The following is a 24,181-nucleotide window of genomic DNA, read 5'->3' on the forward strand; positions in this document are numbered from 1 at the left end:
GCCCCGAGAGCGCCACGGACAACCAGCCAGGTTCTGAGTGAGCTCCCCAGCCTGAGCCTCTGCCTCAGTATGTGGTCAGGTCACACCAGATCGCTGTTGTGCAGCTTTTGGACGATGATCACCTGCATCAGAATCACAGGAGTGGAGGATGGTGTGTTTGTTAGAAACACAGAGTAGTGATTCCCACACTCTAGACTCAGAGGAAGCACTCGGGTCTGACTCTGCTTCCAGCTGCCACCTGCTTCCCTGAATGCTCCTCGCTCAGCTGGGGGAGGCCTTGTTCCCTTACTTAGAGCCTCAGTTCCTGAATTCAAGAGGCCAGACTGGAGATGGGGCCGCGGGAAGAGCTTCCCTGGCTCGCCTCTGGGATGGACACCTTGCCCATCTTCTGACAGTTACAGGAAGTGCGGGCCTGCAAGGTCTGCAGACCGTGGGAGTGTCCTCCCGCCCCAGGGCTCGCCGGCAGTTTCTTTCCTTTTTTTTTGGCCGCACCACGTGGCTTGTGGGATTTTTAGTTCCCTGACCAGGGATTGAACCCAGGCCCTCGGCAGTGAGCGCGGAGTCCTAACCACTGGACTGCCAGGGAAGTCCGTCGCTGGCAGTTTCTAATGGCTCATCTTCCTAATGGCTGCACGTCATCAGATGCCCTCCTGAGTTCTGCAGGGAGGGAAGGAAGCAAATAAAACATAAGGCTGATGGAGAGTTCTCTCCTGCACTAGTGGTTAACTGAATCCTGAGCACTCAGACGCCCCGTTAGGTGGCTTTGTGTTACAAAGGGAGGTTTGGCCTTGGAGTTAGAAAACCCTGATGTGGGCTCTGCCCGTGTTAGCGGTGTAAACCAGTAGTTCTCAACCAGGGTGATTTTTTTTCCTCCAGAGGACATTTGGTTGTGTCTAGAGACATTTTAGATTGTCAGAGCTTGTGGGGTGGAGGCTAGTGTCATCTGATAGGTAGAAGCCAGGGATACGGCTAATTATCCTACGTGCACAGAGTGGCCACCACAACAAAGAAGTATCTGGCCCGCAGTGTTAATAGCGCCGAGGTGGAGAAAGCCTGTTGTAAACTTGGGCCTCAGTTTCTCCAACTGTAGAATGGAGTCAGTATAGATCAGTGTTTTGCAAACTGAGTCACAACATATGGGTCATAAAATGAATGGAATGGTTGTAACCAGCATGAAAAAAAATTACGTGGAAGAGAATAGAAGACACCAGAAAGTACCAGAGAGCCTGGCACAGGGTTAGGGTAGGGATGTTATGTGAAATGTGTATGGTGCATGCGCTGGGTCGTGAAGTTACTGGCATTTTTACTCCACTTTCTGAGCAAAAATGTTCTTTTTTTAAATTTTATTTTTTTATTGAAGTATAGTTAAATTACAGTGTTGTGTTAATTACTGCTGTACAGCAAAGTGACTCAGTTATATATATATATTCTTTTTCATATTCTTTTCCATTATAGTTTATCACAGTGTATTGCATATAGTTCCCTGTGCTCTACAGTATAGGACCTTGTTGTTTAGCCACTCTCTATTTAATAGTTTGCATCTACTAACCCCAAACTCCCAATCTTTCCCTCCCCCTACCTCGGCCACCACACGTCTGTTCTCTATTTCTGGGAGTCTGTTTCTGTTTCTTAGGTAGTTTCATTTGTGTTGTATTTTAGATTCCACGTATAAGTGATATCATATGGTATTTGTCTTTCTCTTTCTGACTTACTTCGCTTAGTAGGGTAATCTCTAGGTCCATCCATGTTGCTGCAAATGGCATTATTTTATTCTTTTTTGATGGCTGAGTAGTATTCCATTATATATATATGTGCCACATCTTCTTTATCCATTCATCTGTCGATGGACATTTAGGTTGCTTCCATGTCTTGGCTATTGTGAGTAGTGCTGGTATGAATATAGGGGTGCGTGTATCTTTTTGAATTATAGTTTTGTCTGGATATATGTGAGCAAAAACGTTTTAAAGCCACTTGTTTAGATGGTCTCCAAGCTCCTTCATGCTGCCACAGTATGCTTTTCTGAAGTCTCCTCCTTCCAAACCTCCCCTTGCTGCCCGTGCCTTGGGTGTGGAATTCCACAGGGTCCTGCAGTTCTTTCCTCACTGAGGGTCCCGATCCCGGCACCTCTACCCTGACCTCCACCAACGGGCTGCTGCCTTACGCAGTGCTGGGCTCTGGGTGCCCCTGGCAGGCTCCTCAGCTTCCAGATGCCATCGCTCCTGGGGCCATGCAGAGCCCACCCTTCAAATGCTTAAACCAGCCCCCGGTCTGAGTCCCAATCCCGTCGTCACTCACCAGCTGTGTGATGACGGGCAAGTGACACCGAGTGTCAGCTACCTGGTGGACCCAGGTCCCACGGGCTGTGGAGTCAGGCTGTATCACCTTTTACCTGGAAAAGATGGGAGCTCCCATGCACCCCAACAGTGGGAGGCTCGGGGCTCTGTCACATTCTCCTGGTTCCCTTTTGATTGACTTCCTGCTAGAGTCTTGGCTGGCCCAGCCTTCAGGCCCTTCCTTCATAGTGGTAGTGACCTCTCGGCTTCCCCACGGCACCTGTTCAGCCCTGCTTCCCATGGAACAAGTGACTGTTGAGGTGATCTTACATCCTTGAAAGCCTTGAAGGCAACTGCAGGATGGTGGTTCACACCAAGCTGCCTGATTGCAGGCAGTGTTCCCCACCCACTCTCCAGCAAACACCGCCACCCCGCCTCCTGCCCCACCCCTGGCTGGCTGCCTAGCTCTCTCAGGCACCCTTTCTGAATCCCCACGATGGGGAGGGAGCACCTTTGAGGAGAGGTGCCCAGGGTTCCTCTCCTGTTTCCAGGAGGGAGATGCCTCTAGCTCAAGGTGATGTACGGGCTGAGTTGCCTAGTGAAGCAGGGGCAGAACCCTCCAGCCCTCTGGAGACTGGGGATGGATAGGAATTGTACTGGTGAGGAGGAGGTGGGTTCTGTGGCCGGGAGGAGACCCCAACCTCTTGGGCTCATTGTACCTCCGCCAGCAGGCAGGTGGTGAATAGGGCTCCCTCCAGGCTGGGGTGTGGTGGTCAGGGTCAGCCCCAGCAGAGGCCGGCGAGGGGTTCAGTCTTTGGCCCACTGTGAATGTCGAGGGGCCGGGAAGGCAAACTGCAAACTGAAGGCTGTTGCCGGGCTCTCCCATTTGTTTGCGTTTCCCAGCATTTTATTATGGAAAATTTCAAACATACGGAAAAGTTGAAACAATAGGACAATGAACACCCCTATACCCACCACTCAGACTCTACCATTAACATTTGAGTTTATTTGTCCTATTACTTATTTTTGTTTTTCTTCGGCTAATTTCTTGCTGTCAGAAAGTCTGTTCAACTTCTGAAAAATTTGCTTGCTACAAAAACTGTTGGAAATGAAAATGCAGTTCGGACAAGACTCCTCAATGGGACAGGACAAAACCCTTCCCCACAGTTGGCATCTCCTTTAACCCCTGCCAGCGTTGGTCTGGGGCTTGGCAGATTGTGGCTTGTGGGCTGTGGGTAGTCTCTGGGCCTTTCCTGGTGGCCCCTGAGCTACTAACAGTATATCATTCAAGACTCTATTCTTAGAATGGGCTTCTTAGTTACATGCCACGGCCCTCACTGAAATCTTACCAGAAACAAGTCTATTTTCTGGCTCATTCTGGTTGGTTCTGTGTGTGTGTGTGTGTGTGTGTGTGTGTGCGCGCGCGCGCGCGCGCCAGGTGTCGCTGTCCTCCAGCAGCCTGGGTCCAGCTCAAGCCCTGGTTGGAGGACGCCTCCTTCCAGACCTCTGATGGGCTGTCCTGAAACCACCCTTCTTAGCTCGCTTTATCGGTGGCCCCAGCCGTGGCAGCTGCACGTCACGTCAACAGACCTTCCGAGCCTCCTGCACTTGGTTCCATAGACATTCTTGCCTTCTCTTTTTTTTAATTTATTTTATTTATTTATTTTTGGCTGCGTTGGGTCTTCACTGCTGCGCCCAGGCTTTCTCTAGTTGCGGTGAGCGGGGGCTACTCTTCGTTGCGGTGCGCGGGCTTCTCATTGCGGTGGCTTCTCTTGTTGTGGAGCATGGGCTCTAGGTGCGCGGGCCTCAGTAGTTGTGGCACGCGGACTCAGTAGCTGTGGCTCGCGGGCTCTAGAGCGCAGGCTCAGTAGTTGTGGCGTGCGGGCTTAGTTGCTCCACGGCATGTGGGATCCTCCCGGACCAGGGCTCGAACCCATGTCCCCTGCCTTGGCAGGTGGATTCTTAACCAGTGTGCCACCAGGGAAGCCCCTTGCCTTCTCTTTTGCTGAGGAGCTGGAGCTACAGTCCCCTGACCCTTCCAGGAGCAGGCACATGTCCTCATTTCCAAGCTTAACCTTTCCACCTGCGTCCCCGCCCCATTTCTTCGGGAGTATGAAGACGTGGCGCCCCCAACTTTGACCCCTGTTTCTCCAGCATCTTCCCTCTCTGTCTTCACTGGCTGCCCTCATCTTCCCTATTTCCATCAACTTCTCAGTCTCAAAGGCTTGAGACGCAGACCACACTGTTCCTTCTGGATCCTTCATCTCCTGTGGCCACTCAGTTATCTTTGAAAACCAGTAGCCCAGCACAGGCGCCTGTTCTCCGGACAAGCAGTGGGGTTGTTAGGTCTTCATTAAGCTGCAAAAATGTCTCTTCCTGTTTTCCCGCTTTCATGTCAACTGCCATCACCCTTGCCTCTGCGTTTGCCCCTCACAACGGGAACGTCAGAGACCATTTGATCATGTGTTTGGCTATTCAGACATCTCTAATGGCAACATCTGTGTCCTTATTAAGTTCCCCGCATGGAGTGAGGCGTTTTACCTGTGGTATCTCTAAACCTCTCCCAGAGAAGCGAATTCAGTACAGTGAGGAGAGACGCACGCATCTCCATTTTATTTATTCTTTTTGAATTTTTACCAAAGTGTAGTTGATTTATGATGTTGTGTTAACTTCTGCTGTATAGCCAATTGACTCAGTTATACATGTATATGTATTCCTTTTCATATTCTTTTCCATTATAGTTTTATCATAGGTTATTGAATATAGTTCCCTGTGCTCTATAGTAGGACCTTGCTGTTTATCCATTCTATATATACCAGTTTGCATTTGCTAATCCCAAACTTCTAATCCTTCCTTCCCTCCCTCTTCCGGCAACCACAAGTCTGTTCTCTATGTCTGTGTGTCTTTTTCTGTTTTGTAGATAGGTTCATTTGTGTCATATTTTAGATTCCACGTGTAAGTGATATCATATGGTATTTCTCTTTCTCTTTCTTACTTCGCTTAGTAGGATAATCTCTAGGTCCATCCGTGTTGCTGCAAATGGCATGATTTTGCATTTTTTTAATGGCTGAGTTGCATTTCATTGTATGTGTGTATATATATATATATATATATATATATATATATATATATATATACACAACACATCTTCTTTATCCGTTCATCTGTTGATGGACATTTAGGTTGCTTCCATATCTTGGCTATTGTGAATAGTGCCATAATGAACATAGGGGTGCATGTATCTTTTTGAATTATAGTTTCGTCTGGGTATATGCTCAGGAGTGGGATCACTGGATCATACGGCAACTCTATTTTTAGTTTTTTGAGGAACCTCGTACTGTTTTCCACAGTGGCTGAACCACTTTGCATTCCCACCAACAGTGTAGGAGGGTTCCCTTTCTAAGAGAACATTTTAAATAACACATCCCAGAGTTCCTGTCACCAATAACTCACATTGTGGCTTTGATTCACTGCCTTAGAATGCATTCGACTCATGCTTATTTTATCTTTATACTTCGATTGTAAACTCCCAGAAGGAAGGGGTCAGAATTTTACATTTCTCTTTTGAGAAATATAAGAGACTACTAGAGGGCTATGTATCCAGAAGGCACTCAGTAAATATTTTTAGATGAATGGAAAGATGAGTGAGCCAATGAGATTTTTAGGGAAATTTTTGTTGCCCATTTGTTAAATCTTTGAGGGGAGTTTTCCACTGAGATAAGATTATAGAGATGATGATTATAAATAAATGTATTCACTTTTTGGGAGTAATAATTGCTACCCAGTTTAAATAATTCTTTTCTCTTTCAGGGGACTTCCAAGATGGCAAGAGAGTGAGCCTCTCCGTGTACCTTGGGGAATTTTTCGATATCCACGTGTTTGTCAATGGTACCGTGCTGCAGGGGGACCAGAGGTAAGTCGGAGCCCAGAAAGTTCAAATTAGAAGGGACCCTGATAATTCCCCTGTACTCCCCCATCGTCTTTCGGATGAAGCAGCAGGGCCCAGAGAGAGGAAGTAGATGTGCCCAGAGGAAGTGAGCAGGGTGGGCGAGAGTGGGGTGTCCCAACGCTTGGACTAGGCCCGCAGCCTCTGCTCCTCGGTCTGAACCCTGCAGCATGGTCGGGTTGAAGGGTGGAGGGACATCCAGAAAATGGACAAGAAGGCCACTTCCTGAGTTCCTCCTGTCCGTCCAGGGTCTCCATGCCCTATGCCTCCAAAGGGCTGTACCTAGAAACTGAGGCTGGGTACTACAAGCTGTCCAGCGAGGCCTACGGCTTTGTGGCCAGGATTGATGGCAGCGGCAACTTTCAAGTCCTGCTGTCAGACAGACACTTCAACAAGACCTGTGGGCTGTGCGGCAACTTTAACATCTTTGCCGAAGATGACTTCCGGACTCAAGAAGGTAGGCTTTTCTGACACACCGTTTCCCGAACGCATGGCTGTGCTGTCCTGCTCACCAGTCTTCACTATGACTCTTCCCCTGGCGTTCCAGCCTCCCCAAGTCCTCAGCTCAACTTATCCCGCCAACCGTATCTCTTAGTGTTCTACTTCGCTTCCTAGACCCCCCGGCAAATCAGATCTTGGGGGCTCCTCAGACCTGACGTTGTTCAACCTTGAATTACCCACGTGGCAGATGGTTGATAAATGCTGGATGGTTTGAACAGAGCCTCCTGAGCCACTGTGATGGAACTTTGAGGATGAAATCCATAAAGGGTGGTCCTGGGACTTCCCTGGTGGTCCAGTGGTTAGGACTCCGTGTTTCCACTGCTGGGGGCCTGGGTTCGATCCCTGGTTGGGGAACTAAGATCCTACAAGCCACGCAGTGTGGCCAAAAGAAAAGGGTGGTCCTCTACACTGTCCAAAAAGGCTAGTTTATGTGGCTGTGCGTGCATGTGTGTGTTCACAAGCAATAGGAAGTAATATGGACAATGCGAAAACCACTGCTAATCTTTATTCTTCTGATAATTTCAATTACATAAACATTTAAGTAGGGATGTTCTTTTGCAAAAGCTGAACATTTGTGTATAAGTTCTCCTTCTTTTTTACGGTTAAGGGGTAAGTGTGTCGAGAAACAGTTGATTATTCCTTTCATTGGACTGGAAAATAGTAAGATCATTTGCTTCTGTGTTCTCCAGCCCTGATTTCTTAAACTTTTTATTGTTCAGTATGTACATTTGAGGCTATCAGCTTTCCTTAAATACTGCCTTAGCTGTATCACACCAACTTTGATAGGTAAATATTTTCATTTTCATTGAGTTCTATGAATTTTCTACTTCCATTTTGAGTTTTTTCTCAACCTATTAAGTGTGCTTAAAAATTTTAAATGTTTAGAATTTTAAAAGCTATCTTTTGCAACTAAATTGATTTCTGATTTAAATTAGAAATTTGGGGAGATTTATTTGTGGCCTAGTACATGATCTTTTGTAATTGTTCTACGTATGCTCCAACAGAATGTTTTCTTATTTATTTATTTATTTAATCTCAGTGGAATCTATGGTACAAGGTGTTTATTAGAGATCAATATCGAAAGGAAGGGGAGGAAGGAGAGTTGAGTAGAGAGAGAGCTCTAGAGCAAGGGCTGCCCCTCAGAATGTTCCATACCAGGCTAAGAAGTCTGGGCCCCATTCGCTCACTGCATATCGACTGCCTCTAGAAGGGTATGACATCAGGAGGTAGTTCTCTGTAGCTGAGACAGACTCTGAAGAGCAAATCAAGTCCTGCGTGAAAGGGATCTGGGTAGCGCATCTCTGTTTCTACCTCAGGTGGGTTGCAAGGTTTTGGGCCAAATGTGTGAAGCAGGGCCTCATCCAGCGAAGATTACTAGTAATTGAAGTAGCCAACTATTAGTTCTTTGCCACCAGCATCAGCATGATAAAGCCATTTCTCTGTCATTACAGATGTAAAACAGTTTTCGGTGGTAAAAAGATAATGAATTATGGTCCTATCACATTGGTCATATGGGTGTAAAAACCTGGGCTGGACAGCAATGTCATAGATACATTTGCCTTTGGAATTAAGTGTTGGATATATTTTACATCTGAAGAAAAAGAAGAAAATAAATTGAAATATAAGACAAGAAAAAATTTATCTCAGAATGCAAATTGCTTCTTTATTTTTAAGTCTATTTTATCTGATATGAGGATTGCTACTCCAGCTTTCTTTTGATTTCCATTTGCATGGAATATCTTTTTCCATGCCCTCACTTTCAGTCTGTATGTGTCCCTAGGTCTGAAGTGGGTCTCTTGTAGACAGCATATATATGGGCCTTGTTTTTGTATCCATTCAGTGAGCCTGTGTCTTTTGGTTGGAGCATTTAATCCATTCACATTTAAGGTAATTATCAATATGTATGTCCCTATTGCCATTATCTTAATTGTTTTGGGTTTGTTTTTGTAGGTCCTTTTCTTCTCTTGTGTTTCCCACTTAGAGAAGTTCCTTTAGCATTTGTTGTAGAGCCGGTTTGGTGGTGCTGAATTCTCTTAGCTTTTGCTTGTCTGTAAAGCTTTTGATTTCTCTGTTGAACTCTGAATGAAATCCTTGCCAGGTAGAGTAATCTTGGTTGTAGGTTCTTCCCTTTCATCGCTTGAAATATATCTTGCCACTCCCTTCTGGCTTGCAGAGTTTCTGCTGAGAAATGAGCTGTTAACCTTATGGGAGTTCCCTTGTATGTTATTTGTTGTTTTTCCCTTGCTGCTTTTAATAATTTTTCTTTGTCTTTAATTTTTGTCAATTTGATTACTATGTGTCTCAGCGTGTTTCTCCTTGGGTTTATCCTGCCTGGGACTCTGTGCTTCCTGGACTTGGGTGGCTATTTCCTTTTCCATGTTAGGGAAGTTTTTGACTATAATCTCTCCAAATATTTCTCAGGTCCTTTCTCTCTCTCTTCTCCTTCTGGGACCCCTGTAATGTGAATGTTGGTGTGTTTAATGTTGTCCCAGAGGTCTCTTAGGCTGTTTTCATGTCTTTTAATTCTTTTTTCTTTATTCTGTTCCGTGGCAGTGAATTCCACCATTCTGTCTTCCAGGTCACTTATCCGTTCTTCTGCCTCAGTTATTCTGCTATTGATTCCTTTTAGTGTATTTTTCATTTCAGTTATGGTATTGTTCATCTCTGTTTGTTTGTTCTTTAATTCTTCTAGGTGTTTGTTCTTTAATTCTTCTAGATCTTTGTTAAACATTTCTTGCATCTTCTCAATCTTTGCCTCCATTCTTTTTCCGAGGTCCTGGATCATCTTCACTATCACTATTCTGAATTCTTTTTCTGGAAGGTCTCCTATATCCACTTCATTCAGTTGTTTTTCTGGGGTTTTATCTTTTTCCTTCATCTGGTACATAGCCCTCTGCCTTTTCATTTTGTCTATCTTTCTGTGAATGTGGTTTTCATTCCACAGGCTGCAGGATTGTAGTTCTTCTTGCTTCTGCTGTCTGCCTTCTGGTGGATGAGGCTATCTAAGAGGCTTGTCAGAATGTTTCCTGATTGGTGCCAGATGCTGTATCTTTTTGTTGAACTACCTTTGTTAATTGTGTTTTTCAAGTCTACTATTTTTTTTACTACCTTTTATCTGCTTCATCTACCCATTACTATATGAATAATGCCCTCATTGTCCCCCCACGTTTTTTTTTTTTTTTTTTTTTTTTAAATTTTATTTATTTATTTATTTATTTATTTATGGCTGTGTTGGGTCTTCGTTTCTGTGCGAGGGCTTTCTCCAGTTGCGGCAAGCAGGGGCCACTCTTCATCGCGGTGCGCGGGCCTCTCACTGTCGCGGCCTCTCTTGTTGCGGAGCACAGGCTCCAGACGCGCAGGCTCAGTAATTGTGGCTCACGGGCTTAGTTGCTCCGCGGCATGTGGGATCCTCCCAGACCAGGGCTCGAACCCGTGTCCCCTGCATTGGCAGGCAGACTCTCAACCACTGCGCCACCAGGGAAGCCCCCCACGTTGTTTGAATAACTACTAAATTTGGCATTATTATCATAATTTTACATAATTGGTGCTTCTTTGGCTATGCCTTCATGTTTAACAGGTTCTTTGCTCATAATTTCTCCTTTTATGTTACTATTTTTAGTAGGTTCAATTTCTATTTTTTTAAAAAACATCCCTTAGTAGTTCCTCACTCAGCATCTGGTAGTGATAACTGAAACAAACACTCCTTCATTCTTATATGATATGTTAGCTAGGTATAGAATTCTAGGACATTGGTTATTTCTCACAGTGCTTTGAGGATGCTGTTCCATTGTTGCTGTTGAGAAGTATGTTGTCAGTCTAATTGTCATTTCTTCACAGACAATGTGTCTTTTAGCTTTGTGTATAAGTCATCTCATTGCTTTTGGTATTCTGAAATTTCACTGTGCTATTTCTATGTGTGGGTTTTATTTTTATTATCTTGCTTGAGACTTTTTGTGACTCATGAATCTGCTGATTCCTACCTTTCATCAGATATAGGAAAATTTCAGTCATTTTCTCTCTTCTGTTAGACATATGTTGGATATTTTTATTCCACCCTATTTTCCCTCTTTACCATACTTCCACTTTTCTATCTCTTTATCCCTCTTTGTTGCTTGAGTGGTATGGTCATGCTGGCTGGTGAGAACCGATTGTGTGCATCTTTTCCAGCTCCATTTTCAGTAATGTCATGTTGGTAGCTTGAAACTGGCCATGGTGGGAGTATTTACACCATGGAAACAAGCAAATCAGGGCTTTGCTTTCCCCCCAGAGAGCTGGCTTATCAGCACATCACTATTTAGATCTATCTTCTAGTTCACTAATTCTCTCTCAACTCTAATTGACAGATGATGTCTAATCCATCAATTGACTTTTCTATTTCATTGACTATATTTGTAATTTTAGAAGGTAAATCTGGCACTTTTTCAACTCTATTATTTTTCTTATTGTCTTGTTCTTTTATCAAGTTTTGATTTCTTCTTTATAACAGCAATTTAAAATATATTTCTTTTATAACCTCTGTACAAAAACTTTATTATCTGAAGTTTTTAGAGCTTGAATCATGTTATCTTTATGTCTGCTGGGTCTTGCTTGAAGTAGATTGTTGTCTATGTTGCATAATTTTGGATTGTAAGCTCATCTGTAGAAGGGTTTTATGCTAATTTTTTAATATGGAGTTACTGAATCTCACAAGAAGTATAAATTGGAATCTCAATGCTAAATGAGGGCTTTCCTATCACTATAAATTCTCAGAGGAGACTTTTCCCCTCCTATTCAGAGTCCAGACCAAGGAAATAAACTTCCTTATTATTTTCCTACTTCTCAGAGTGAATTTTTTTCTTGTTAGCTTTCTCACGGAGGGGGTAGTCCTTCAAGACTCCCAGGTTCACAAAGAGGTCTAAGCCCATCTCCCTACATCATGCAGACCCAAGACTCATTTCCATCAGTCTCCAAGGAGCTGTTAAAACCCAAGCACATTAGTTGGCAATATTGCCACCCCCACTGTAATACCCTGTAGTCAGAACATTAAGTCATATTTGCCAGTTCTATTCTTAAACTTTCTTTCCTTGTTTTTAAACTTTCTTCCCTTCCCTTCCTCCTTTCTTTCTTCTCCTTCTTTTTTGTCCCTTGTCATTCCCTCTACTTTTTAAAATGGGATTAAACACAGATTCAACAGGATATTTGTCCTTTGCAGTGGCAGAGTTTTCAGATTTTTCTAATGTGCTGTCTTGCCAGAAATGGAAGTCCCAGCCCTAAGATGTCTTTTTCTCCAGGCTTTAAGATCTAAAAAACTAAAAATGGTTTGGGATTAACAGATACATGCTACTGTATAGAAAATAAACAACAAGGACCTACAGTATAGCACAGGTTATATTCAATATCTTGTAATAACCTCTAATGGAAAAGAATCTGAAAAGGAATATATATGCATATGTATAACTGAATCACTTTGCTGTACACCTGAAACACTGCAAATCAACTATACTTCAATTAAAAAATACTAACTAAAAATGGGACCTATGTTACTAGGGAGAAGGTGGTGCATGTTGGCAAAAAGTCAGGGCTCTGGTGATATTTTGGAAAGCACTCTCAGAGGACTGCAGGTTTATTTTTTTTTGGTTGGCAAAGACTCGACAGTTAACCCTGCTTCCTGACGTCATGGGAGCCTGCCCAGCTGGTTTTTAACTCTGGCTCTCAGAGATTTTTCTATAAGCGAGATGATTTGTAATTCCATCTATCAGACATCCTTATGTCTCATTTCAGATTTAGCCCATAGGGTTTCACTTCCTAAAAGGTCAGGAAAGGATCTAGAGGTCCTCTAGTCTAACCCATCATTTTACATACGAGGAATCAGGCTCAGGAGATTATGGGATCAGCCCAAGATCACACAGGGCGATCGAAGGAGAACTGAGACCAGACCAGGGGTCTTGATTCTCTCTCGGGCTTTCCCCACATAGCACAAAGCCTCTTCTCCTCCTCTTCCTTGAGATGGTATATTAGAAGGTGGGCAAGCCTGTGTGGTGTGGTGACTAAGAACCCAGAGAATGCCTATCATAATGGCTGGCACATAGTAGAAATGTCACAGATTTAAGTGCCCTTCCCTTTGGCTTCTCCATGTATTAGTTTCCTGCAGCTGCCAACAAATTACTGCAAGCTTGATGGCTTAAGACAACAGAAATTTATTCTCTCACAATTCTAGAAGGCCAGAAGTCCAAAACCAAGGTGATGACAGGACTACACTTCCTCCAGGGGCTCTGGGGAGAATCTGTGCCTTGCCTCTTCCAGCCACTGCCAGCCATCCTGGACCTGTGGCTGCATTATTTCAATCTCTGCCTCGGTCTGCACATTGCCTGCTCTGTGTGTGTCTCTGTCTGATCTCCCTCTGCCCCTCTGTCTCTTTTTTTTTTAAAGATTTTTTTTTTTGATGTGGACCATTTTTAAAGTCTTTATTGAATTTGTTACAATATTGCTTCTGTTTTAAGTTTTTGTTTGTTTGCTTGCTTTTTTGGGGCATGAGGCATGTGGGATCTTAGCTCCCTGACCAGGGATCGAACCCGCACCCCCTGCATTGGAAGGCAAAGTCTTAACCTCTGGACCACCAGGGAAGTCCTTACCCCTCTCTTACAAGGACGTATGTGATTGCGTTTAAGGCTCACTCAGTGAACCCAGGATAAGCTCTTCCTCTCACAATGCTTTATTCAATCACATCTTTTGCCATAAAATATTCACAGGTTCTGCGAACTAGGAAGTGGACATATCTTTGGGGGCCATTTTTTTCTGCTCACCACACCCAGAGGCCAACTCACTATACTTCCAAGGTCCTGCTTTTCTTTTTGCGGGGATAGTTTATTTTCTATTTCCAAGTGCATGGTCTGACCTTGAAGCGTGCTTCACTCTTCCAGATCTGGCTATGCAGGTGGACTCCTTGCCTTCCTGCTCCACTAAGCCCCTTTGCAATGAAGGTGCAGCAGTTCTATTTGGCACTGACTTGGTACCAGGCCATGCAGGCCCGGAAGGCCCTCACAGTCTCTTGTGGGTAGCTGATAGGAGCGTGTTTGCTCTGAGTACCAAGGCACAGATGCTCTGCGAGCACCAGGGGTGCAGTGATGGGGATGCTTAGGTTCATGCCACATCCTTACCTTCATTCTGCAAAAATATGTTGAGTATCCACCATCCAGCAGATGAGAGCTTAGAGATAAGAGGCACAGCCTGTGCCCTGAATTAAGGAGCTCACAGTTGAATGGGGGGTGAATATAAGCAAAAAGGATACTAACACAAAGGCTGATGAGAGCTTTGATAGAGGGATGGCCAGGGTGCCGAGGGAGCACAGAGAAGGGACACCCAGCCAGACTGGGGAGGGAGATAGGGAGTCAAGGTAATTCAGAAGGGCTTCCTGGAGGAAGTGGTTCCGGGGCTGCATCTCGAAGAATACATTGAGAGAGTCAGGGTAATAAGGGGGTGGAGAACATTCCGCACAGGAGGAGGAAAGGGAGCAAAGTCCTGAGAAGCGAGAGTGGGTGGACTGTTCTTCCTCGCCTTTCCTGGCGTCTTCCTCACTGTGCCCATCCGTCCAGCCGCCCCCCCGCCAGACGCTGGCTGAACCCGGGTGCCCGTGCCCCGTGGTGTTAGTGCTGGGGTACTCCTGCCACAGACGCCTGCGTTCGAATCTAAAGAAAGTTGACTCAGGTGACAACAGACCTAGAGCTCTCACTCAGAAGTCCCGGGTCTCACGACCGTGGCTTCACCCTCCTGAAACTTTCTCCACAGGGACCTTGACCTCGGACCCCTACGACTTTGCCAACTCCTGGGCCCTGAGCGGTGGGGAACAGCGGTGCCAGCGGGCGTCCCCTCCCAGCAGCTTGTGCAATGTCTCCTCCGAGCTGCAGAAGGTGGGTCCGCCCGGGCTTGATGTGGGCTGGGTGGTGCGGGGTTTCTGGAGTCAAGAGGCAGAACGATACGCAGTCCCAGGTCCTCCATCCAGGGGAGGAATGGGTCCCTCTGGGTGCTCCATGTCCCACGGGCCCCTTTCCTCCTGAAAACCAGCTGGGGCTAGAGTCGCGTGGACGCTAATCCTAATACTCTCCTGGGCCTGGAGCTCTGAAGATGGGCCTGGTCGAGTGAGTTGGTACCGCGAGTGACTATACTTTTCTGTTTTACGTTCCAACGCCCTCTCAGCCCCAAATATCACCATCATCACCTGCCACCTGTCTGAAATTCTGTGGTAGAAAACCATTCCTTTTTAAGGGCCCAATAAGTGGTTGTTATAAAGCACAAGTATGGGGCAAGGCCCCAAGGTCTCACCAGCACATCAGCAGGAAGGGGGTTACCTCCTGGTGGGGGAGGGAAGAAGGCTGGGGGGAGGGAGGAAGGTGGGGGGAGAGGAGGGGCAAGTCCTGATGTCCCCAGCTTGGATGTTGTAATAGTTTCCTGAGGCTGGAGTAGCAAATTATCTCAAACCCAGCGGTTTACAGCAACAGGAATGCATTCTCACGGGTCTGGAGGCCAGAAGTCTGAATTTGGTTTCAAGGTGTCTGCAGGGTGGGCTCCCTCCAGAGGCTCTAGGGGAGAGTCCCCCCTGCTTCTTCCAGCTCCTGGGGGCTGTGGGGTTCCTTGGCTTGTGGCTGCCTCCGCCACTCGCTGCCTCTGTGGTCTCATGCCTCCTGTCTGTGTGCTTCTGTCCGGAGACAGAGCAGATGGGGGCTCCTCCCGCCCCTCGCCGCATGGCCCTATTTCTCCCTGTACTTAGCAGCTCTTTCCCCTTCAGGGTTACCCTTTATGATCCCACTTGGAGAGGAAGGGGTCTGGCCGGGAGGGAGTGGGCAGGACTGCACGCTGTCTCCTCCTTTTGCGGGTGGAGATGGCCTTTGTGCTTCTGTGTGGGGAGTTGGGAGAATGATGCTTAAGGTGGGGAAAGACCTCCCTCTATGGACGACCTCCCTCTCCGCCTTTGGGGTCAGGCTGCCTGGGCTGAGGGAGGAGAGAGCGGCACGGCCCCAGATGCGGCTGGGCTCTCGTCAGCACGTGGAGGCCCTGTCCAGGCTGCGCTCAGAGACTCACCGTCTGCGGAACGGGTTCCTTGGAGGTGAAGTGAGGCAGGTTCCCTGGCAGCGGAGGTTTGTGGGCAGCGAGTGACCAGGGAGGCTCTCAGGGAGTGAGAGAGGCGGGGCTGGGCAGGGGGAGAAACTGAATACCACGTAGTTACAACCGAGGCCTCAGCTGGTCCTTCAAGGAGCTCTGAAAGCTGCACTGGCCCCATAGGGGGGCCACACCGACCAGTCGGTCATTGGATGCAGGCTGCCTCTGGGCAAGGAGACGGGGCGGCTCCCTGGGGCTGACGGCAGTGCCTGCAGAGTGACTCGGCTGTGAGTCCCCCCAGCCAACACCCTCAGCTTCCGGTGGGTGAGTCCCAACCCCCAGTCTACACGGGAGGCGTATACGGCACCCAACATCCCCCGCAGAGCCAGCTACTTGACAGTATCGCCTCCCTACCTTCCACCCCCCTGAGCAAACACGCTGCTCCAACCCACAGCCGTGCAGGGGGAGGGCGGCCCTTGCTTATCCCCAGGACTGTCGCCATGACGGGACTTCACAGGCCACATAAGCCCCTCGCCTGGGCCTGTGCGGTTCCCCAGGGCGAGGAGGAAACCAGAGCTGGCGCTGGCGCTGGGGGTTAAGGAGCTGCCCTGAGTCACCAGCTAGCATTGCGGAGTCAGGATTCACACGCTGCCCGCCCGCCCCCATCCCCCCTCTGCTGTTCTGTGTGTTTTCCTTCAGGAGCTGGGCTCCCTGAATCCTGAGGTTCCTTTCAGCTCTAAAATTCTTTGTGTGTTTCTCTGGAGTGGACTAAACAGACGGTTGATAATAAGTCTCACTAAATATTCAATGGATGGATGGATGCAAATTAGGTGGTGTAATTTATCTAGGGATTGGGACACCCCCACGATCATAACCCCGAATCCTTCATTTGTAAGACCAAATCTGCGTGTAAGTAGAGAAACTCCAGCCCTCTCCTACTCCAGTAGCTAAATAAAACACACAGCCACCTGCACACGCACACACCTACCTTAGCGTGAGAGAGCTTCAGTATTAGTTGCCCACTCTTTCTATTTTCATGGAACAATTTGATCTTCTGAACCAAGGAGTACGTCAGCACCAGGAAAATGCTCTGGGTTGTGCTCGATCCAGCTGCCTGGACCGTAAACACAATTTCCAGTTTATCAACAAGTACATTCCTGACGCCTCTTTTTCTTGGGTTTCCAGTGTTTCAGTGGTGCTAGGTTTTCCAGCTGGTCCGGAAACATCTCTGTCACCTGGAGCGTAGCCCAGTACTGGCAACTGACAGAGGCAGACCAAGTTCTAACCCTGGGGGGAAGGTGTTGTCCTGGGGAAGGGGGGTAGCTTCCTCTTCTTTCCAGGAAAACTTTGAAGTAGCAGCCGCTTGTTCTTGTAGCTCCTTAAGTGTTTCCCATCCCTGGGCCACTTACCGGCTTTGTAACTCTGGGCAAGACACTTGCCTTCTCCAAGCCTCAGTTTCCACATATGTAAAATAGGCACAGGACCAGTGCCTGCTGCACGAGGCCATCGTAAGGATAAGGGAACGCGTGTGGAGTGCTTCGCCCAGCGGGCTCAATTGTACGAGCTGCTGTTGTTATTATTATTACTTTTGTGTCTGTGTTTGCCCCTGGAGTGGCCACACTTCGAGAGTGGGAGTGGGAGAAGCAGGCCAAACACACACAGTACTTTAAGTGTAAGGTCAAAACTCATTCTTTCTCTCCTCCCCTCCTCCCAGCTATAACCCCATTCTTTTGGAGGCGGGGGATTGATCTGAGCACAGCTTGGGGTTAGAAGGAGAGCAAGTTGCCTACACACATGGACACGGAGGGGTGGGGAAGTGCAGGAGTCAACTTTTCTTCTGGGGCTTCTTATAACCCAGAGGCATTTCAGATTGAGGGCACTCCAGGAGCCCTGTGCAGCAGGGAGGGGAGGAGGAGGGATTTTATCCTCTCTTTCTTCTATTTCCAAACGTACACTTCCATAGATGGCTGTGGTTCGCTGTCTCCCGCCCCTTTCAGTGTTCTCTAGGCAGGGGTAGGATTGCGGGGTTGGTGGAGGGGAGGGGGATGGGAGGTTAGTTGGTGAGCTGGCGGGGGGGGGCGGGGGGGGCAGGTAGGTACCTCTGATACTGAGGGCATGGGCTTGTCTCACTTTATTTTGCAAACACAGGCAGCGCAGAGTAAGTGCAAGACAAGTGTTCCCACCCTCGGGGTACGAAGGAATACTCTCATTTGCCCCTAAGAAGTGGGAGGTGAAGACAGGATTTTCAAACGGGGAACCTGATACAGAGGCGGAGTAGAGGAGGGAGCTGGGCACTTTGTCTCCCGGAGACAGAGGGGGAGGGCCTGGGGGGTGGGGCGTTGGGGAGGTGCGGGGAGAGAATCCAGAGAGGCCTCATTTGTCTCCCGGGTGCCTTTGGAGGCTCCAGCTGCACACTTGCTACTCACTTTGTCTCCTGGGTGCCTCAAAGTTCTTACTAACCAGTGTCCTGGGAGCAGCTTAGGAAATTGGTTACCAAGTTTTCAGTGCTGGGCTGAGGCCCCCAGACACTCAGACCTCCCAAGGCACAAGCTCCTTCTAGGTCCGAACTCCTGTTTCAGGTTGTTTACCTGAGAAGAGGGGCCGGGCTTTGTCTCAGCCAATCAGGCTGTGTTTGCCCACGAACTGGGCGCCCCCCCTTGGCTGGGAAGCACAGAGACTTCTCCTGGGAGGTTATTGATGCCGTCTCTGGAACCATCCACAGCCTGCTTAGTCCCACTGGGTCCCTGGGTTCAGAAGTCAGGGCTGGTAAATGGGCATCATTTACAAGGGTTTGCCATTGTGGCTGCAAGAGCCGTATTCAGTGGCAAAGGGTTCCGTAGGGGAGCCGGCACTGGCTGAAAAGCTTTCCTTGAGCCGCCAGAATCTATTCGCCCACTTCTCTGGAACTTTCTGTCTTTCTAAGGTGGCAGCAAGGAGTCAGCTCATTCTGAGAGCCAGGTCATATTACTTATACGCAGGGGATGAATGTTTCCTTGTTATGCCAACAAAAGCCGGAGCCTCTCTGCTGGGACGAATAATGGCTTGTTTGCTGGCACACAGATTTGCGGGGGTTTTTTTCCCCAGCTTTTCAGAGGGCAGGACTGCTGGAGTCTGGGGCTCAGGGTGCAGACCTAGTAACAAAAAGCACCCAGCTATAGATGCTCAAATAATTGGCGTTAATTTGCAGGTAACTCGACTACACAATGAATGTTTGAGAAAGATCCTTAGGTCACTTTTAAAAAAAAATTTAAATTCTGTCAGTCTGGGGAATGTCAGCAAGGGCTGAACCTTACACAGGGATCTTGTTTGTGTCCTGTAGTCCTGTCTGCAACGTGAAGCCCATGGCTCCAGGAGGCTGGATGTAGGCTGCAGCTGGTCCATGCAATGCTCTTTCTTTTTTTTTTTTTTTAATTTTTAATTTTATTATTTATTTTTGGCTGCATTGGGTCTTGGTTGCTGCACACGGGCTTTCTCTAGTTCTGGCGAGCGGGGGCTACTCTTCATTGTGCTGCGTGGGGCTTCTCGTCGCTGTGGCTTGCCTTTGTTGCGGAGCACAGGCTCTAGGCGTGTGGGCTTCAGCAGTAGTTGTGGCACGTGGGCTCAGTAGTTGCGGCTCACCGGCTCTAGAGCACAGGCTCAGTAGTTGTGGCCCACGGGCTTAGTTGCTCTGCGGCATGTGGGATCTTCCCGGACCAGGGCTCGAACCCGTGTCCCCTGCACTGGCAGGCGGATTCTTAACCACTGAGCCACCAGAGAAGACCCCCAATGCTCTTTCTAATTAGAAAAAAGGCACCCCTTTCTCAAGACACTTTACCATCACCTGCTGGGAAATTGCCATGGTAAACATTATAAATGTACCTAGAACGTAGTACACACGTATGCTGTCTATCATGGGAACGGTAGCCTTGGGTGTGTTGCCACTGCACTGTGCGACTTGCAGAACTATACTTGATGGCCATGGACTTGGCCTCGCTTCCACTGGGAGGTGTAGTCGCTGCAGCCCTGCTCCTCCTCAGGGTCACCTCCTCCAGAGTGGAGGGCCGTCTCCTGCTTCTGCTGCTGACATCTGAACGTGAGGCCACTTCTGTTACCGAACTCAGGTCTGGCTGCTCGCTGCTTGAAAGTCGATACTCAAGAGGCAAGTGCTGGTAGAAACAGAAACGTTGCTCTAATCCGAAAGCCGGCAATCTGGGGAGAAGGCGGACTCGTGTCCCAGAATGGACACCAAAGGTTTTGCTTGGCCATGAAAGTTTTTAAAGGGAAAAAGGGCAAGTAATTTCAGTGAATCATTGAGATAGAGGGTCAGATTCATCGCCATCCACTGCGTGCAGGCTTGTCGACTCCTTGTGATCTTTCTTGGAGATGTTATATTGTTCACACAGTTTGTGAGATTGCTGAAGGGGAAGCTGGGGAAAAGATCTGGTCCCCTGTTAATCACTTATTCTTCATGTCTATTTCTTTGATCTAAGGAAAGAACAAACAGATTAAGCAAAGAATTGTGTGATCAAAAGATTTGAAAGGTGTGTTTGGGTTGGAGGTTAGTTAAAATGTAGCTTTGCTAACGTGACAGTACAAAAGGGGCCTCCTGCAGAGACCTCTTCCTGCAAAAAGCTGCTTATACTTTCCTGCTCCTGGCCCACTAAGTCCTCTCCATATCCCTACTCAGAATTGGTTCTCAAGACGACTAGTCTTTCTTTTCATCAATGTTAGGAATCTCAGGCTCATAATAACTCAGAGTGAGATGAGATTCAAGAAGCTATCTAGTCCAGTCCCCTGCCCATGTATATTCAGGTAGGCAGGTGGTACTGTAACCTGGACTTTAACACTCAAGTCTCTGAGACATCCTTGCTGGGCTCTTTCCAGCTGTTGTGCAGAGCTCAACCCTATGCAGCCCTTCTTGGCTCCCTGAGGAGAAGTCACCCCTTTCTTTTACCCCCAGTTGAAGATGAAGACCTCCCTCGGTGCCCTTGAATACTGGAGAAGCCAGACCTTGCAGCCTGGTTTTTCTAGGTCCTCTTCAGGACTTGGCTTCCAATGGTGCTCCCATCAGTCACCTAACAGTCCCAGGTTGGCTGTTTTCCACTGGCTCTGAATTTGACGTTTATGGGGAACACAATCCTTATTCCTTTTGTTCTGTTGCTGTTCATATCTGCACATTTTCTCCCCCTCTCCTCCTCCTCTGAAAGCCTGCTGTTCACCTGTAATTCCTCTTCCCGCCAGGAAGTCACCTGTCCCCGCTGGAGCTAATATTTATAAATACTCATGTTTACTTTGAACGACGGTAACATGTCCCCTCCACGGCACAGAGAGGCACACGAAATACCCATTCTGTTGGGGACAACGCAATTCACTCTTCACATCCTCGTGAAATATTGCCCACGCCTTTTATTTGCAAAATTCGTACCCAGCTCTTTCTCCTGTTTCTGCCCACAGTCGCCCTGGAAGGAGGCTCACAGGCCTGGAGGGAGGTGATTTGGTGGGAGAGGGGCTAAGTGCCCTGGCAGAGCTGGGGGCTTACTAACCACACCCACTCCTGGCATTCCTGCTTCCTCTCCTGGCCTCCTGCTTTCACTTAATTGGCCTGGAATAGACTTTTCTTGGAGACTGGGAAGAATTTTGGTACGTTCGTTTGCTTGGTAGAATAGTTGTGATTCATAGAGAGACCAATTGTGTGAGAGTCTGGTCCAGGGAAGGTCAGTAAATCTCAAGAAGAGATCCTTGTAACCCAGGACCCCCAGAGGAGTTAGTTGTCAGGTAACCTGAGCTGGTTCTGCAGATGGTGTCCACCCACTGTGTCCTAGTGATGCTTACATCTGAGTTGGGGTTTGAACACAAGTACACACACACACGTACACATACACCCATACACATACACATACACAGGCATACACATACACACACATACACATACACACACATACACATACACATATACACACATATACACACATGCACATATACACATACACATACATACACACAGGCATACACATACACATGCATACACATACACATATACACACGTGCACATACACATACACGCATACACATACACACGCATACACATACACATATACACACATATATACACACACGTGCACGCACACACACACATACACACACATATGCACACACATAGGCACACACACACATGCACACACACACACATCCCCCTTTTTCAGAGTGAGAACTGCTCTCTCAAGTCATCCGTAGGCTAAGGAATGAGGATTTATTTTGGGTACTTTGCCGAAATCCAAGCGTCCGGGGCGTGGGCCCTGGTTTGACTTGCTTTGCTGTGTCCTCACGTAGCTGCGTCCCTGCTCTGCAGTTCAGTGTCCCCTCTGAAGACAAGTAGAGCTCTGCCCGACACTGATGGAATAAGCACCCTTTTCCTTTCCAGCAAATTCCCTCACCCACCTGAGTGCAGGGCGGCAGAAGGGGCAGTGAGCCCCTGGGCTTGTGGTGGGACACTGACCTTGGCCACTCTGCCTTTGGGGGTCTAGCCTCACGGCAGAGATCGGGGGCTGCCACAGGGTTTCAACATTTCCCTCAGATTAAGCAGATGCAAATGCATCCCTAACCCAGCAGCCTCAAAATCCTTCCATGAAACATTTCCTCAGTGGCTTTCTTTCTCTTCTTCTTCTCCCCTGCGAGGCCAGGAATCTGAAGGTGCCCATCAGCACATATTTATTGAGATGTTTTGTGTCTTATCTCTGTGCAAGTCAGATTTGCAATCTCACTCAGAGACAAGACACATAGGAGATATTGACACAAACAACACATGACAGAGAACAACACAAATGCCATTTTGGGTTAGTAAAGGGTGAAGTGGTGCAGCAGCTCTTATCACACAGCTGGTTATCCTTCCTGACCGGGAGCAGGATGGGCGGAGCTGTTCCACCCCCAGAGCTTGGACAAACCCCAAAGTGGGAACCGGGGGCTGGAACTCGGCCCTTGTCCTCCCAGCCAGCTGGTCCTGCCCCGATCCCTGCTCAGATGCTGCCCAGGAGAACAGGGTGGAGGGGGAGAAGCGTCCTTTGGAGGACTCTGTGGCCATCTCCCTTGGCACTGGGGACTTCAGTGACATGTCCAGTTACCCTACTTCTCAAGAGGGCTGAACACCAGGTATCTCAGAGAGAGGAATGTTCAGCTCCACAAAACCCTTAGTTAGTGGAAATCATGGGGTCTTTTTGAGCCAGATCTTGGAATGTGGGTGGGAATCCCAGGCCAGGCAGAAGTTATAATTAGAATCAGCCACCCTCCCCCGTCCATTCTTGCAGGCTGACCAATGAGAAGCTGTGCCCTGCCACAGGGGTGAATTCCTGAACCCACTGCTTTGGACCAGTTCAGGCCCAGGCGCCTCTGGACCTCCTCCAGGGGCAGCCGTGGGACACCCACCCCAGGGCCTGGCTGAACAATCTTGCACTTTATATATGAGCCTCCCCTTTCTTTGTTCCCTTCAGACCTAGGAATGCCCCCCTCCCTTCTCCTTCCTCAGCTGTTTGGGAGCCAACACAATAGCTAAGCTCCAGATCTCTTGCTGCCCTTTCCTCTCCTTGAGCCCCCATTCCCCTCCCATCTGCCCCTGCGGAGATGTGCTGCTTTTCTCTCCCTCTCCCTCGGATCGGCTTGGCATCTCCAGGGAGGAGGCCTGGTCTTCTCTAATGAACTGAAAATGTGATTAAGTTGGGCTCCAATTGGGTCTGCACAGCCCCCCAGGCAGGGTGAGGTCATGGCCTGATGGAGCTGGGCTGGCGCTCTCTCGCCAGCCCCTGGCACCACAGACGAGAGATGCAGGAAGAGAGAAGTAGCTGATGCTGGGCATCAGAGCCAGGGAGATGCTGGAAGTGAATTAGCTGATCCTCTTTGTTCTCCCTGCCAGAATGGTTTAGCAGGGAGCTGAGGAGAAGCCATTTTCGAGCTGTGCAGCTAGTATTGACAATAGGCCAATGATAATAGTTACAGGCACTCGATTGCCCTCCCTCTGTAATGTCATTTAGTTTTTTTTTGCAGCAAAGTCTAAGGCAGGCATTGCTATCTGTGTTAGTTAGGACTAGATTCTCCTGTGCCAGGGCACCTAAAGTAGAAACAGCTTACACAGTATAGAAGTGTATTTCTCTCTCATTGTCAAGGAGTTCAGGGTGGGATGTCCAGTACGGATGCCATGGGGTTGGGATGAAGGGTCCTTCTGTCTTATTTCTCTGTTGTCCTCAGCCTCATGGCCCAAAATGGCAGCTTATGCATCAGGCATCATGACGACATTCCAGCAGTAGGAAGAGAAGCATAGAAAGAAGCACCCCCTGCTTTGGAGGCTGCTTCCAGGGAGTTGCACATGACCCTCCTGCTTATGTCCCGGGGGGCAAAGCTTAGTCTTATGGCCACTCCCAGA

At 48.0% G+C, this 24,181-nt stretch overlaps 1 protein-coding gene across 1 annotated transcript in view; it reads left to right on the plus strand.

Annotated features, from left to right (window-relative positions):
- Positions 1 to 24,181, plus strand: part of VWF (von Willebrand factor) — a 151,706-nt gene that overhangs the window by 13,439 nt on the left and 114,086 nt on the right. Inside the window, exons 5-7 of the mRNA XM_028163508.2 lie at positions 6,084 to 6,186; positions 6,468 to 6,676; positions 14,485 to 14,606. Of these exons, the coding sequence (XP_028019309.2) occupies positions 6,084 to 6,186; positions 6,468 to 6,676; positions 14,485 to 14,606 (434 nt within the window). The remainder of the gene's footprint in view (positions 1 to 6,083; positions 6,187 to 6,467; positions 6,677 to 14,484; positions 14,607 to 24,181) is intronic.

This window comes from Balaenoptera acutorostrata, chromosome 11, assembly GCF_949987535.1.
Source record: "Balaenoptera acutorostrata chromosome 11, mBalAcu1.1, whole genome shotgun sequence".
In the NCBI taxonomy this organism is placed as follows: Eukaryota; Metazoa; Chordata; class Mammalia; order Artiodactyla; family Balaenopteridae; genus Balaenoptera; species Balaenoptera acutorostrata.